The 17424-nt window shown below is 36.3% G+C and overlaps 1 protein-coding gene across 5 annotated transcripts in view; it reads left to right on the top strand.

The window, feature by feature from the left end:
* DLGAP1 (DLG associated protein 1) overlaps nt 1-17424 on the top strand; it is a 416456-nt gene that overhangs the window by 255841 nt on the left and 143191 nt on the right. For 4 of the 5 annotated variants that reach the window (XM_032987689.2, XM_032987687.2, XM_032987686.2 and 1 more), the window contains one exon: nt 15373-16398. In XM_032987689.2, the coding sequence (XP_032843580.1) occupies nt 15445-16398 (954 nt within the window). In that variant the 5' untranslated portion in view covers nt 15373-15444. Of the gene's footprint in view, nt 1-15372; nt 16399-17264; nt 17363-17424 lie in introns of those variants that run through there. The other variant, XM_032987691.2, reaches the window with a different exon arrangement.

Raw genomic sequence — 17424 nt, 5'->3', positions numbered from 1 at the left:
TCATAATTAAACTCAAAATCTCTATCATTCTGTCTAGTTACTTTCACAAGAATGCCCTATGTGGCCAAGTTAGCTGTAAAGCAGCAGAACAAATTCATATTAAATTGACTGCTTCATCTTCTAGGCTGGTAGGCAGTGAAATCCTTGTATGTCACCATCATTACATTTTAAAAATATTAACTCATACACTTCATTGTGAATACTTTTCCCAATCCAGACTTTAAAATACTCATAAAATACCTGGGAAATTTACTTTTTTTTTCTCAAAGTTTTTTTAACCTGCTTAAAAGTTGTGTAAAAAAGAGGATGACTTTTTGCTGGGATGTTAATATATTTTAAGCCTTTCAGAAGTCTAGAAGATAAAAACATTAAAGGTGCTGATACTAATATTTTCATTATCTTTACATAAATCAAGTAGCTGTGTGAGTAAAACATGGCAGCCTTGACTGGGAAGTGTGACTTTCTACATCTTTGTCTGTGTCACCCAACTGCATAGTTAGTTGAATCATGGTAGTGTTTTTGTTACTCTACATGTATCTTTAGTCTTTTCTCAAATTACTTTTTTGGCAGCAGCAGCAGTTGGACTGTTTTCTTCAACTGGAGTAATCAGAAACAGGAATAAAATGTTACAAGAAGTGAACTTAAAAATGTTCAGACCTGGTGTGAGTTCCTATTTTTTTGAGACCTGTAAGTGTGTAATCTTTACAAGCATACGGTTGCCTCAGTCAGATTTGAGTTCAACATCTTATGAGAAAATGGCAGAAAAAGAGCTGCATATTCAGTCCAAATAGTCACACAACCCTTTAAAACTAAAGGGAAAAAACATTGTTTCGCATGGTTCCCAGTGATGTGAGAATTAACAGAGGACAAGTCAGAACACACGGAGGAAAATTCCCAGGCCTGCTGTAAGAGTGAGCAGTACAAGAGGAGGTGCTCGGTCAGTTCAGAGGATTCAAACTGCAGGACCAAAGAAAACAAATTAGCTGGCCACGTCTGAGCCTGACATCAGGCAAACCTTGAGGGCTGACTGCGGGAAACCTGAGGAGGGATCGACCCATGGTCTCCTCAGCTTTCCCAGGTTCCCAGGCAGTCTATTTGGGAGTCCAGTGCTTTCTGAAGGAAAAATATGTGAGAGCTTGGAGAATGCATGATGCCCTCTGTGCCTTTTGCTCTTATTCTTTGATCACCATTTCTGACACTATGAATCTTGGATATCTTGTATATCTTTCACTAAAGCACTCTCTGTCTCTGGCTGGTGTCCCTGGTGCCTTGTACCACTGGAACCCAGGTCCAAAAATAACAGATTCTTTCCAAGAAGATTCAGGCTCCTTTTATGGTCTTCACATTGTCAAGAAATAGGTGGGGTTTGCCTCTCTTTACCAAAATTTCAGGGGTTGTAAAAATGTTTTATTTCAACCCCTGACAGTTTAAATTTGAAGTAGAGAGGCAGGGCAGGAGCTAGGGCAGTCGGTGGAAGAATGGACATGAACGCACAGATAGGGAGATTGTATAAATCTTATTACCACAGGAAACCTGGTGAGTAATGCTTAACAGATCATTTTTATTGCTGTCCACCGTCTCTCCCATATAGTCCAAAGATGCACTGGAATTGTCTGAGATCACGCTCTTAACAGCTGCATTAAGACCATAAAAACTTCCCTTTAAATCACAGTCTTATGGAACAAAACCTATGTTAAGAGCCTTAGCAGGATTGGCATTTTTTTCCTATTCACTTAGGGTAGGAGAGATCACACACCTCTTCATGCTGTTTCCCGGGTCTTATTTTGAACACACATGTCCTTGACCTGCCAGTCTCTTTCCATTCAGGAAAAGAGAGGAATGACTTTTTAAAAGTATTCAAGGCTCCTCTGAACACAGCTTTATCATCAACCAGTACTTATCCTAAAAAAAAAAAAAACTAATTAGGATTATTGCTTTTTAACATTCTACATATTCACTCATGTAAAGAATATCAACATTTGCTGGATCTACTTGCATGCTCTTATTTGGTGTGTTTTCAGTGAGTTTGTGGACTATAAGTGTTTTGTTTTGTCTTCCATTTCACGCTGCTCTACAAAAACCTGTTACAGAAAATAGTGAAATAAAATGATGGGCCTTCCTCTCATCTCACCCCAACCACGTTTGTTCTTAAATCTGAAATAAAATGGAAGGAAGAGGCTGGATAAAATAAATATATATCTCGATATTGCTGGAGCCCACTTTATTCCATACAGCCATTCTGGGACAGAAACAAAGGAATTCAAAGTGCAGATGGCCAAACTCTCTATGGCTCTACAGTGTTGCAGATTCCAGGACTCTGCCCACGTACAACACAAGATTCAATCCCTTTCTTCACTTGTGTTCTGCAGCTGTTTTACCTTCACTAATTCAGATAATAATGAGGCATTTTATAATCCATTGCAGAACTAAAATCTACCCTAAATACTCATTGGCTATCAGTTCTTTAAATAGGTACAGAATATCAACTCATAAATATTATAATTGAAATAAAAAGAATACAAATAGTTTACTAATATCCTTTAGTCAGTTGTCACCTGTAAGCTAAAAAAAAGTAATTTATTTACCTTCTTAAAAATATTTCTTTAAATAAGTTTCATGCTCAAGTAATTTCAAAATGGATAGTTACTGAAGCCAGTGTCCTTCATTTATCTACTGGAAAGTATTACTACAGAAATTATACATTTATGAAGGCAACCACCCATGTTATCCAAAGGTCCTTCCTTGGATCTTCTCTGCAGTGCCCTAAATAGTACACTCTGAAAATACACTGGATAATATAGTTGCAGTAGTACAAGTTTTCTAACAATGATGCATCCTGTTTCTTTGCTAGTATTCATCTGCATTGCTATTTCAGCAGGGGTTAGCCTGACTGTCAGAGCCAATAATGATCACTACATCTGTCTTTACTGTGAATTTCCAAAACATGAAACTTTAGATCGGCTACTGTATTATGGGGGTAATGTCATTTTGTTTTCTCTTCTCCATGCAGTATAGATTTAACATTGGTAAACAGTAATGGCTGAAATGAATGAAAAATGAAATTCGTTTACTTGAACATGGGGTATGATTCTGACTTATTTGTGCAAGTACAGGTTAACAAGACTGGTCTCAAGAGAAATGCTTTTAATTTATCTAATTATTGGTAAAATATGAATCTGTCTTTCCACGTGAGCCTGAATTCAAGAATTTGAAAATTGTTGTTTTAAGTTAACACTCCAAATCTAAACTAAAAAAAAAATCTACTATGTGAACTGAAGACAGCTGTGAATAATTGTATTTTATGTTATATGTTGGTCTGTGTTTACAGTCTGAACTAGGACCTTCATGGGGAAAAGCAGGGAAAGACCCAATCCCTGCTATGACAAGTTTACTGTACATTTTCAGTCAAGATTTTGTAGACAGAGGAATCCACAAGAACAAATCTGTATTTACTGATACAGAATAACAACATTAATGCATATCTGATAAGAATTGTATTTTATAAAGAAGCCAAAGGCTGGATGGGAGGCAGCTTCAGGAGTTACTAAAAACCTGAAAATCTGCTTTCAAATGTGATTGAAGAAACCCAGTCAATTTAGTTTATGACAGAGAAGGGCATGAAATGTTTCTGTGTTACAGCAGCATGAGGGGACATGGCTCACTGTAAGGTCTTCTGAAAAGGTCTATTCAAAAATCTCCAGAGCTATTAGCTGGAAGTGGATACCAGACACATTTAGCTGCAGGTACATATCAGTGGCTAATTATCAGAAAAATTTGCTTGGAAATGTGGCAGATTCTGCTACTTCATATCTTTAAAATGGGAATGACTTATCTTTCTTTGAGGTGTACTCTATGTCAACAAAAAAAAGTGGCTCTACAGTAGCACTTATGGATGGTTTTTATAACACTCGTATTATGTACAAGGTCAAACGGTGTAGTGACCATGGCTCCTTCTGAGTTTACACAATAATGCTGACATTTAACATGTGATGAACCTCATGTTTTGAAAGGAAAGATGAGATTTCTGTTGAATAGCTAAGATGTAATAAAGTGAAACAACTGCGCTTTTCATTCAGGTTTAAGGGAGCATGGTTTTTTAGTACACAAATTTGAGTATGAATCCACTCACCCTTCACTCTGAAGTGAAATTAAATTAGGAGGAGGAAGTAACAAAGTATTATCAGGATGTTCTGCATATGTCACCAGTTTGATATATAAAGTAGTCTGCTTATGGTATTTCTTTTTAAAAAAAAAAACACTTTCCTTAAGTATTTTCAATGCTGTGGAAATATTGAATGCACATTTATATATTACTCTGCAGACAGTTTTTATAAAATATTAGAGCTTAATTTAATTAAAAATAATTTTAAATGCATTACTTAAGTGATTTTTTAAAATACTTATGACAAGATGCTTTGCAGTAGAACCTAGAAACAAAGTATTTTACCTTAAAGTGTACATTATTCCACTATACATATACTTTATCTTTTGCCATTAATTGTGAAATAAATTTCAGGAGCTCCTTGAAGTGTATTTAATTTATGGTAGTTCTATGTGATAAAAGGATGAGTTACTAATACCATTCTCTTCTGAAGTGTATTATTAATGGTTTTGAATCTGTACCTACTAAATATTATGGAAAATACTTATTCTTTATTACTGCTTTAAACTAACAAGTATTAAAAGCAGAGATTAAGTTCATTCCATTGACTTTCATGATATTCATGCTGGTCTCACTCGGGAGTAATTCCATTAAGATCTATGAAGTTATCTCAATTTGGAACATTGCTAGAAATATTAACATGCAAAAAAGAGAATTAAACTCATACTTCCTTTTCCTTCTTTTCATTTAGTGCTTTCTCTCCTACTCTTCCCCTCCCTCACTTTGATTTTCCTCTTTCGCTTAATACTCCTTAATGTAGTGAGGTTCAAGTGAAATAGAAATAAATATTCTTTGACTTCTTGACTCTATATATAAAGAGAAGTTTTAAATCTATTCTTTATTATTGTGTTTAATGTCAACAATGTGTGACACTCTGTCAAGGCTAGTGTAAAATAAGAGTCTGGTGCTTTGTCATTCTTTCTGAGCCCTCAAGAGTGAAACATGCAGTGTATAAATGCCTAATGTGCTGATGAAGTCAGGCATCGTTCAACATTAAGATGTTCATTTACTATTTTGTGTATTTCAGCACAGTGATTTGTGATGAGCTTCTGTACAGAGTGCATAAGGTGAAGAAGAAATCATCTTCAGAACTGAGTTTCTTACAAATATGTATGTGAAGTATATACACAAGCATTTTAGGTGGCACCTGATGTGAGAGTACCACCACTGTATTCCTCCCAGTGTCAAAGCCTCAGAGTGAATTCTGTGTGACCTCACCAAATTGATAAAAGATCAGTCATGAACTGTGGAAGTAAAGATCAATCAGTCAGTCAAGCATAAATCACAGTTAAATTCTGTGACATTACAAAGCTGACCTGTGCAATTCAAGCTATCAACATGTTTATTCATTTTGCCTCTTCAGCTAACATCAAATAGACTATTATTCATAATGAGTAATACCATCAAATATTTTTTCAGTTATTTTTGCCTCTTCCAGATTTAAAAGTTATTCTGAAAGCCATTTCTGAAATGTTTAAGGCATGCTTGCTGTTCTGAAAAATTTATTTCTATGAATACTTTTTAACATGTTTGCAGGGGTTCATTAGAAGTGTTCTGTATTCAGTAACTAAGCTTTGTTTTGATTATACCTGCATATTAATAGAATTATTTTCTGATTCTTAATTGGATAAGCATAATTCCTACAATCAGATTCTTGTCACATGCTACTTGTCTGCATACCTCAACATACATGAACAAAGTTTAAAATAAACTGCAAAAGTATTTTTTAATTTTTGAATTTTCTTGGTTTTATGTATGTGCAAATCATTTAATTTATTTACTGAAAAATGCATGAGGGGAAAAAAAAAAAGAGGCATGAGCACATGAGCACAGTGGAAACAAATTACATGTGCATAAATAATGATAGAGAAATCTGATATACTCTTTTTTATTTTTTATATTTTCAGTCAGAATCGTACCCAAATAAAATCAAAGTCACTGTTATGGGGGTTTTGTAGAAGCTTTTAAATTATTGCTGTTGTAAATGTATAGATTGAATGTAGCTAGTGGTTCTGTGTTTTAGGTGGAATTGAATGAAGCCTCAAAGAGGAAGCTGAGATGTGTCCTCTGCTGGAGGGCAAAATACCCTCCTGGAGGGCATGCAGCCACTCTCCTGTGCCATGTTTGGGGAACAGCATTTTGCCCACAGACTTTCTTTTCTGCACTTTTGTTGTCACATTGTACTCTGTAAGGTACTTGATAAACTTAAGCATTTTTTTGAAAGTATCAGTAGTTTTTTCAGACATTCTTCATAAATTAAGATTTATTTCCCAGTTTGTCATAGCTCACAAACATTTTTCACAGAATTCTGTGCAAAATAGTGCACTTTCAAAACAGTTGCCATTTCAATTTCTTCATAACTAGAGTTGCATGAAAAATTTTTGTAGTAAATGTTTTCTTGTGAAAACAAGATTTTTCTGTTTCTTATTACTTTTTTATGCCAGTAGATGTGAAATGAGACAGGTAGATTTGAGCAAGTGGCTTAAGACTTCTACCAAATCTACCTAAATTTCATAGCATTGCTATAAAACCAGAAATTATTTCCATTCTATCTACTGTTTGACAACCACTATTGCTTAGTTACAACACCCATCAAAGATAAGATAGTTAAAATACTTTAAATGTATTTATATACTACAGTATATATGAGGGTTTGGTTCCATTTTAATTGTTTTTTTAAAAAAAAAAAAAAAACAAACTTAAACTTGGGATGTTCAGTGTTACAGCTCTGTTTTAGGGAACAGTTACAATCATCTAGCTATTCTCTGCCTTTTAATCAGATGTTTCATATTCAGTACCAAACTGAGCTTATCTTTGCTACTTTTTACTTTTAGATTGAGCTGCAAGGAACAGGTTAAAATGAGTAAGATTAAGTTTTGCTCTAAGCATGACTGTTTTCTTCCAACCCAATGAGCTTTCCACCTTGCTTGCTGAGCTCTTTTATCTCATACCTTTAGAGACAGTTTTTGTTTCTTGCAAGAGTTAGTTTTCTCCCATGTACAAGTTCACTGACCTCGGATGTGAGCAGAATATTCTTGCTGCCATTTGCCACACCTCTTTTCCTACTGCCTCACTGGAGAAATCTGGTTTGGACACACAGGACCTGGAACATATCCATGGCAGGACAAGGTATCATAGTAGTGACATTTGTTGATACAGTCAAAGCTCCATAAGTATATGTCTATGAAGTAGATTTTCCAGGAAATTCTTACTGGTAGTTACAACACGGGACATTTTCACTGAGGCTTTGCAGACTTTTTTCTTTCTCATGGGCTAGTGGGAATAGCATGTGGGCTGTCCAGCTGCGAAGGTCAATAAGGCTTGTAGTGTCAATCTCTTAAAACTAATGTCTTCACAATTCTTACTCTTGGTCTTCACAGAGCTCCTATAAGGTTTCCGTGAAGTTTCTCTGTTAAGACACTTGTAAATTTCTTTCTCCATTTGCATTAGTTTCTGGGGCTGACAACAGTTTTTCAGGGGTGACACCATTCAAATAGTTACCAATTGAAATCTGAGATGGGAGACCATCTGCAAGCATAGAAACTCTGATGCTCATATGTTTTTGTAGCATCCCCTTTTGCTTGGACTTAAAAGATCACAGTGTACTTGGAAGAACATTTTTCAAGGAAATCAATCTCTGTTTCTGCTAAACGAGGTCAAGAAGTGAGTGAGACTGGAGCTGTAGAAAGACTCATAAAACTATGTGTCATTAAATAAAAATGGGTTGGGTGATTTTTTCGTGGAGAAAGAAATATTTTAACATAATGTTTAGCTTAATTTCTAAATAGTAAAGAATGAAAAACTTAAAGCCAGTTTGAGTCTGAAAATTGCTGGTCAGGACCAGCAAAGTCACATAATCACATTGTCACTGCCATCGCAGAAATAAAAGTATGGATTCTCTGGTGTAGTGTGCCTTGAGTGGACTGTAGTACATAGGACTAACAAAAGGCAGTTTCCTGGCTTGACAGTGAATATTGTCATTTCAAGACATGTGTAGAAAAGCTCTTGAGATCATGAAAACTTGTAGCTGAGGCAATAATTTAACTATGATTCCTGTCACAAAAGTGCCATGCTACAGAATTGCAGAGCACTTAAAAAACTGGTAGAAAATAAGTCAGTGAACCATGCAGCTGAGGATGTGTAATGTTGGTGCAAGGCTTGACTTAGATTAGTAGCTTCTGTTGGATCACTGTCAAACAGTCAGTAGATGTTATAATGGCTCCTTTGCTTGGTCACGTTAATGTCCTTGTGATGAGGATCGAGTGCTTCTTTTAATACAAGGATGTACATTTTCATTGTGTGACTACATTGTAGAGCATGAATTTACTTGACTTTCATGGAAAAAGTACATTGCACACATTGAATGTAGGTTTTATCTGCTGATCATCTCATTCCTACTAGAAAAATGAACCTTCGACATTCATAATTGGCTGGCTTGCAGGAATCTATATACATACCTGAAATCTCCATATGTGTATTAGTCATTTAATGCTATATGTTTTATGCCACTGTGAGACCCCCTCTATTTTTATGAGATGTCAGTGCTGTAGGAACGTGTGGCCTGTCCCTCATACTTGCACCCTTTTGTAATCCTGAGGTAATATAAACACTGTCATTGCTAGAAAGTATTGACTGTAATCCTTTAATTTTAAGAAACCTTCTGTGAGGGAAACAAGTAGAAGATCTCTAGAGTCACAAACTTAGGTGTAACAGTAGAGTACACAAAAGAGAGCAACCCGGGTAAGTATGTGTCAACCTCATTACAAATTCTGGACTATCTTCCTTTTCATCCCCTATCACTGTTACCCCAGCCCAAACAGCATTCTGGAAACTCATTGTAAGTACTACTAAAAAAAAATATTATGGTCATAAAGTTCATCATCCTACAGACTGAGAAGGATAAAATGCAACATTTGAACTTGTATATGAAGCATATGCTTCAATACTGCCTATATGACATTTATCAAATTATTCAATTTAATATGTTATCTTACATGCACATTATACAGACATAATCCCCTGGTCGTTTTCTTTCTGGGAGAAGAAAATGTTGATTGGCAGTTCTGAATTTGTAGTGGAATTCACAACAGGCTCTCCAACCAATGTGCTGTACCTTATCGAGTCAGAGAGACCCTGTGTCCTATACCACAGAAAAGGCATGAGCAATCTAATTACACAGTATATTATTACTCACTGAAGCAGATCAGAATTTTTTAGAAGTTGACTGTTAATTATATGTGCAAATGAGGAGTGGAAGAGCAGATGATCACAGTTCAGTATTTCTATTTGTAGAGCCAAGATTTTTGCATGCAATCCTTCCTATTGCTGGTCGCAATTCTAACAGGATTGAAAAAATCAGACTCCGTGTGTCAAAATTTTGCTGACATATTACTGCTAGAATTCTTGCAGACCTTGTAATGTATTTAGATATGACTCGGAGATTAATTACATGTTAGGTTCCTTTAGTGACTACAGTTTTAGTGACACTCTTAGTTAAGAATCAACTTGCTATTAGCCTCAAAGATGAAGAAAAGAAATCCAAACCCAAACCTTCAAGGCACATACTACCCTGGTACTGACCACCACAGTAGCTCACTAGAAGCACATGTATGAAAACAGTCATCAGATGTAAATGTGAAACTTGTCACGATAAATATATGCAAACTAAAGATTGTTGGATGCAGACAGAAAAAGACAAACAAATAAACAAACAAGCATCCATTTTTATGACATTATTGGTGGGATGCCTCTCTTCTTGTTTTTTCTGTACGCACACCATTCACAAGGGACTCCTCAGAGATCAGCAACAATTTTTTCCCAGTTACTCCCACTTATTGATCTTCCCATGAACTTGGAATGAGTTTAAGTTACTGGCCAAACACTTCTCTTTATGATTGCCTGTCCACTGTTCAAGATTAAATTATAAGTATCACTTGCCCGGTGTGATTGCTGACATGGAAGCAAAAGCCAGATGTTCTTTTGAGAGTTTTACCCAAGGCACAGTATCTTTCATATTACGTGACAAAATGGATTAGGAAGATAATTTGAGACCTCATTTTCTTCCGAACATCTTTAATGAAATATGTGGATAGATGTATTTTAGAATATGTATCTTTTTATTGATGTCTAGATTTTCATTGAAGTGATGTAACATAACAGAAAGGCCACACAGAATGGCTGCAAAATATCAAGACCTTTGGGATAAAGCAGTGTATTGCATGAGGAGCAAGTGAGAGTTTGATTCTAAGCATAAACATATCTTCCATGTATTTGTAAAAGTCTGAGAATTGGGGAAAGGAATTTCCCTGGAAATATCCTATAGCATGTGAGTAAATAAATAAAAGCCGAGAATCACTGGTGTTATGGAAATGAGAACCTCTCTTTGTTTACCATAGACCATAAAATGGGAGCACAACTACAAATAGGTCTGCTAAAAAGCACAATTTGTGTCCTCTCACATCAAACAGTAGCACAGCATTTCTTTGAAAAGACTGCTGTGATCTGAGGTGTAAGTATCAATATGGTCTAAATGTGTGCTTCAATTTGTGCTTGTGACTAAATGCCTTCCTGACTCAGAGCTGTGCATACATGACATTATATGTTTACATAGCCTTCCATCTGTGTACAAGCCCTTCAGTTTCTGGACCTGGCACAAAACTGAGGATTCAGAAGCATCCTCTAACTCACTGAATGGTATCTTAGAAAAACCACATTCACCGAATGAAAAAAAATTAATCATCTCTCACTCCCTAGTTTCTGAACAGACAAGGGTATTAGACGTAAGGTGCTGTGGTCCTGATGACACTTAATTAAGGTGTCTCTTGGCATTAGGGTTAGGGTTGGCTGTTTGTAACTACACGTAATGCAATTGCATTACCTTCCTTCTGTATGTTGCTAATACAAATTGCAATAGCATGTTTGTTTCTCATCTGTATCTTACTTGCATGTTTTTATAGTTAAGTTACACACCTTGACATAGATATCACTACCATTCTGCCAGTTGCCTTAGCAGTTATTGACCTTGCACTTTTCATTATGCATTATATTGTGCATATGGCAGCTTGCCTTGCTCTGAATCTTGAACAGCTACCAACACAAGTAGACAAAAATTTGGAATACGTGAGTAGACAATATAGTTAAATAAAATTTGTAAAAGTGTAGGTAATTTATACATTCAGGTTTTGTTATTTTACATGCATATTCACTTTAATTACATAAGAATTAATTATGCATTTTTCTAGCCACTAAGTTATTCGAACAAATTGTTGTGCATTGGGGACACCATGTTAGCAGCAAGGATTAATATATTCATATCCTTCTTACCCAGAGTATCCTCAAGGAAACAAAAGTAAATGTGACATGAATGTTGAAAGTAATACGTATTCTTCAGCCTTACAATGCTTTATCTATTTAATATCTCATTTACTCCTGTGCCATCAAGTGGTTTTGGTCTGCTGTCCATAGAATTGCTATTTCCACTGTTTATTAATACACAGTATGTTCATTAATTATCTTGCCTTATTTCATGAGTAATTAAATGTTCCTAGTTTGGCCAAAAATTGACAACACGATAAAAATCTTAATTGGTTTCTTCTCAGCTATTCATGGCATGATCAGATAGCCTTGCCTCCAGCTGTTAATTGCACTAAACATTGATTGATAGGTTCAGCCAACACAATTATGGAAAATGATGCATATTTTTTGAAAAATACTGATAGAATCAGAGGCTGTAGGGTAGGGGTTTTTCTAGACATATATTAATATATTAACATATTAAAGCATGATTGAGGTGTGAGAGTGACTTAGGAATTGTGCTGGGGTTTTTTTCTGTGTAGAAGAATTGTCCACTAAATATTTAACAAAAGCATCACTCCTTTCTTCAGTGCAGAGCATAATATACTTATTCTTTCCTTCCAGGAATGTGCACTATGGTGCATTTTTGTTTTTTTTTTTCTAATTAATTATAGTTTCAATACTGTAGCAGCAGTAATATAGTTCAGGTAAAATGAAACTTTATTCTAGCTAATACTCATATTTTTTTATCACAGTTAACACATGATAAAATAAATGTTTGCAATGCTGCTGCAGCAGAAAAAAAACTCAGAATACATACACCAGCCTAAGAGTTGGGAATAAACAGCTTTTATTCTGAATTTCAATTTCTCCCAGGTTTTAGAGCCTTTTACCATCATTGCTTTTTGTTACACAAGTTAGTTGCTACCTTTTGGTTTTGGTTTATTTTTTCTATCACTCTCTGGTCTTTGCTACTTCTTTCTTCCCTCCTCTTTTAAATCTGCAGCTCCTGCAAAGCTTTATCTTCCTTTTTTTTTTTTTTGTAACTCTGTGATCTTTTGCTTTCACAAGCATTTTTTCTCTGTCATTCTCTATATCTGTTCATCTGATTTCTTTTGGGCAGATCATCCTATCTATTTTCTGGTTTTTTCTCCAGTACTTCCTCATGGAAGATTCATTGACAGCTCAGACTCAAAATGGGTGTAGAACTAAATGTTATCTTTTCTACTAAACATTTCCACCACCCTACTTGCCATCCAAGCTCATATAGCAATGCTTAGCCAATCTTCCTCCACAATTTATGGAAAGCCTGTCCCTTTCTTTATATACAGACAAATGTCACTTTTTATAAGCTTTTTCACTTTTTAAGATCTCTTGCTCATCCTCCTTAGCATCCATATTGCTGGTCCATCCAAGACACAGCTGGTAACACTACTGCTCTCATCAGTCAAACCATGCTTACATCTTTTAAGCTCATCTTTATCTTCAAGATGTTCCACACTGTTCTGTCCCAGCCTATAAATCAGATCAAGTTTTTTCTCATCCCAGCCATTCTGCTCTATCAATATATTAAGACTACGTATTCTTAATAATTCCATGACATCCTCCATGCCTGTCATGACTTCACTATTCTGTAAATTATTGGTCCTTTCAGTTCTTTCTCTACATGTACTCTTTTTCCATGCTACACAAAAATGAAGAATTCATAGCCATTCAGATAATGAAAAAATGAAAATAAATCACTGGTTCTGGGCATGTCCCACCTCACTGTATTTCTCTACATCTTTCTCATATCTTTGGGGCAACATTTTACTAATTTTATCTCATATAGTACTATTTTTATCTTCTATAACACACTAGTCTATTGTTAGCTCTAATTTACCAATCATCTTGAGGACTGTTGCATGATTGTAAATTGATTTAAATAAAAATTAGCTGGCTGAAGCCTTGTTTTCACAAGCCTTCAAGTGTGAAATATATTCATAGATACCAAAGACAGTAGTGTTTCTATTTGGTCGTTATATCCTTTAGTGGTATTCTTCTTGATGGGCTATCCTTGGTCAAGTCACATTTTCAGTGAACTAAGTAATGGATCTACTACTACACCCATTTCGATGTTTTCCTGATACACAGTCTAATAAATAACATTTTTAGAGTTGGTAGGAATGTAAAATCCTCTTTAGAAGTGCTAAAGATTGTCACTACAGTATAATTGGCAAGTCCAGCTCTCTGAATAAATTATTTTTGTGCTTTTAAAAGTGCCTTTGGCCATTTGCCTCTTCAGGTAAACCAGTGAACTCATCCATTTGGAATTTTTCAAGTGCCTTTTGTGGTGTTTTGAAAACTCTTTTTTTGGAATTCAGGGTCTCCTGAGAGTGAACATTTTCTGAACTTCAGGGATCCAGTGAGGTGGAAAGAAATGCAGGACATCCACACTAACTTTGAAACATACTGAAAAAAACTCCTCTTCAACTCACCACAGATTCAGAAGAATATATAAAATATGTTCTGATGAAATACAGAGCATGCTTTTCCAGACTGACATTAGCTTAATACTATTTTAGAAAACTTCATTGTTGCCAATTTGCCAGTAGGTACAATGTCTACAACCTGTTAAAAAATGAACTTTACCTGAGAGAACATTGGAGGAACATAGTGGAAAACTGTTTGCTATGTATATCTATCCATACACCAAGAAAGATCTCAAGGGTGACATTTCCAAAAGTATTATGTGAATAGCCATGCCAGAATGGAATAAAGTAGCTCAGTGACTCCCATTTCAGTTGTGTGTGGTATAAGAGGGCATCCTGTAAGGAGTCCTCTGCCTGTCAGGAGCTGAGATAGCATCATGAGAATGTTTTGCCACATCTGAAACCCCATAATTTACACATTACTATCTCAAGAGACTGCAGTAGCAATTGTATCCAGACTTTTGTTAGTGGTAAGAGCTGAAATGAGGACATCTGGCCTCAAACAGAGTGGTTATTATATCACTTGAGATGAAGATTTGCATTTTCAACTTGTAATCAATAGTCTATAACATTGTGAGTCACTTCAGGGCCAAATAACTGCAATCAAGTATTTACTGTTGAAATTCCTTACACTGTTACAGCAGTGTGCAAGTTTTGGCTTACCAGTTCCCCTAATGGTAGAAGGAGTGGGCAGGGATATTTAAACACTGCTTAGTACTCTGAAAGTTTATGGAAAATTGAATCAAAGCATGTATTATCAGAATAAGAATTTTTGTGAATAGGAACAAGTAAACAGTGAAGACAACAACCCCAAATATATAGGTTATTCACCAGTTGGTTTAGCTTAATTTTGACAGAGATATTGTAATGTATTATTTTTTATTTAATTTGAAAACAGCTTACAGAAATAACGTTTTGATATTTCATTGAGATGCTTACAGTCTAGGCAGACAATATGGAGATCAAGTAAAAGAGAAAAGTTTCCTATTAATTGCACCACAGTTTTTATTTGGGCCAAAGTAACCCAGAAAGCACTCCATTAAGGACATGGTCTTTTTGTAATGCATTGATTTGGCCCTGAAAACATGCAGATGAGCAATTAAGGCCTCTTGGGAGGCCTGTGTCCATGAATGTTTTCAGGACTGCGGTTTTAGAGTATAGGTGGTGATAATTTTCTCTGGATTCATGAACAATAGTGAATTTCATATCACAAAAATTTTCTTGCATCTGTTTTCCAACTAGTGGAACAAGATAATTTTTATTGTGTATTATTTAGATATCCCCTATAACTATGTTGGACGTGGGAAAGATTAAGCGATAAAAAGAATCAGAGAATGTTTATTCCAATTATTTTTACAATAAGAAATAATGAATGCTAAATGTGCACATGCTGATTTTTCTTTTAGCTTGAATATCTTATAGCTTCTGTTGTATTTCATTTTTTAGGCCTTTCTCTGAGATCTGCCCGTTGCATAGCCATACGTATTAGATGACTTTGGGACTTGCTTCACATCAGCGATGAAGGGATTATCCAGCAGCCGTAGTCATCATCATGGGGTTGCCTGTGACCCTGCGTGTGACAGTCTGCCACACCACCCGGACAGGAAGCCATATTTGTTAAACCCGGTGGACCCCCATCCTGCAGACCACCCTTACTACACTCAAAGGAACTCTTTTCAGGCAGAGTGCATGGTGCCCTACAGCGATCAGATTGCCAGCAGCACATTTCCCCGGAGGCATTACAGTTCCCACCACGAACTCAAGGACGAGTGTGCTCTGGTTCCCCATGGCACTGCCAACAAGACCAACCGCATTCCTGCCAACCTTTTGGACCAGTTTGAGCGGCAGCTGCCTCTGAATCGGGATGGCTACCACACTCTGCAGTACAAGCGGACTGCCATGGAGCACCGCAGTGACAGCCCAGGGAGGATCCGGCATCTGGTTCATTCTGTCCAAAAGCTCTTTACCAAGTCCCATTCACTGGAGGGACCATCCAAGGGGAGTGTCAATGGGGGCAAAGCGAGCCCAGAGGAGTCGCAGACGATGAGGTATGGGAAGCGCAGCAAGAGTAAAGAAAGGAGATCAGAAGGTAAGCCCAGATCCAATGCATCAGGATGGTGGAGTTCAGATGACAACTTGGACAATGATGTTTGCATTTATCATGGTCCCAGTGGGGTCATGACCATGGGAAGATGCCCTGATCGTTCTTCTTCCCAATACTTTATGGAAGCCTATAACACTATTAGCGAACATACTGTGAAGTCATCCAGAAGCAATAATGATGTCAAATGCTCTACCTGTGCAAACCTGCCTGTGAATTTGGACTCCCAGTTAATGAAGAAAAGCTCTTGGTCCTCTACATTAACCGTGAGCAGAGCCCGTGAAGTTTACCAGAAAGCGTCAGTTAACATGGACCAGACAGTGGTGAAGGCAGAGACGTGTCAACAGGAACGGTCATGTCAGTACCTCCAGGTACAGTGTGGACAACTGATTGCTGTTAACTGTGCTCTGCCTTGTCTCAGGTATTTGTGGGGGATTGAGGTTTGCTCTGATATTTCCACTTTCCCGAGAGGTGACTGATCACTAAAGAAGGGGTATTGCTGCTGAAATTAAAAATAGATCCGCTTTTTCTTTTCTCTTTCTTTTTTTTTTTGTTTTATTTTTTTGGACAGCACTCAGTATTTCAAAGAAACAGTTCATGCTGGAAAAGGCTTAATTTTTTCATGTGAGAAAAATAAGTTCTTTCTGTGTACATTTTGAATTTATAAGGCAGTCACAGTAGGGGTATAGAGAATTTGCTGTCGTAGTGCTTGCACTTAGCATTACCATGTCAATTAACCAAATGTTACCAGGATACAAATTCTTTGATTTCTGTAATTTCAAGATTTGCCTTCATTTACTGCTTATTTTATTATGAAAGCTTTTGAGACCCTTCTGAGAAACTTTGGAGTACCTTAATACTTCCTCCAGCAGGAAAACAACCTACTTTCCTTTTTGTCATAGAATATAAATTCTCATAAAACAGTTATTGTAACATGTCCAGATTTGTTTATCTGGCTATTCCTCTTTCTCATGGCTTTGAGTCAAAAATCAAAAATCAAAAGGTTGGAATTATTTCTTGTTCTGATTATACATTTTAGGAGTACATCACCTACTCCCTCACAAGCTGTTTGCAGTTAATACAGCGTCACTATTTTTCACCAGTATTGTATCTTTAAATGTCAAGAATCAGATGTCTGCTCTTGGAGCTATCATACTGCCGGTGAATGTTTGTGGCAGGAACATGGATCAGAAAATATTAAAACTGTTTCATTCTTAGGAGAGCTGTGGATAGCTTTTATGCATTTTAAACGAAGCACTTATGGCACATCTAAGTGTGTGTGTAAGATGGAACAACGTTGCGCAGAGAAGAGAGAAGACCATGAGGAAAAAAGAGGTTTGCTAAGATGATTTGGTTTCATTTTAATGTAGTGGGACTCTTGTCTATTTGTACAGAAA

The sequence above is a fragment of the Tyto alba genome, unplaced genomic scaffold (assembly GCF_018691265.1).
Source record: "Tyto alba isolate M040663 unplaced genomic scaffold, T.alba_DEE_v4.0 Super-Scaffold_27, whole genome shotgun sequence".
Taxonomy (NCBI): domain Eukaryota; kingdom Metazoa; phylum Chordata; class Aves; order Strigiformes; family Tytonidae; genus Tyto; species Tyto alba.
Note: the sequence above shows the minus strand (reverse complement) of the source record. Positions and strands in the feature narration are given on the sequence as shown.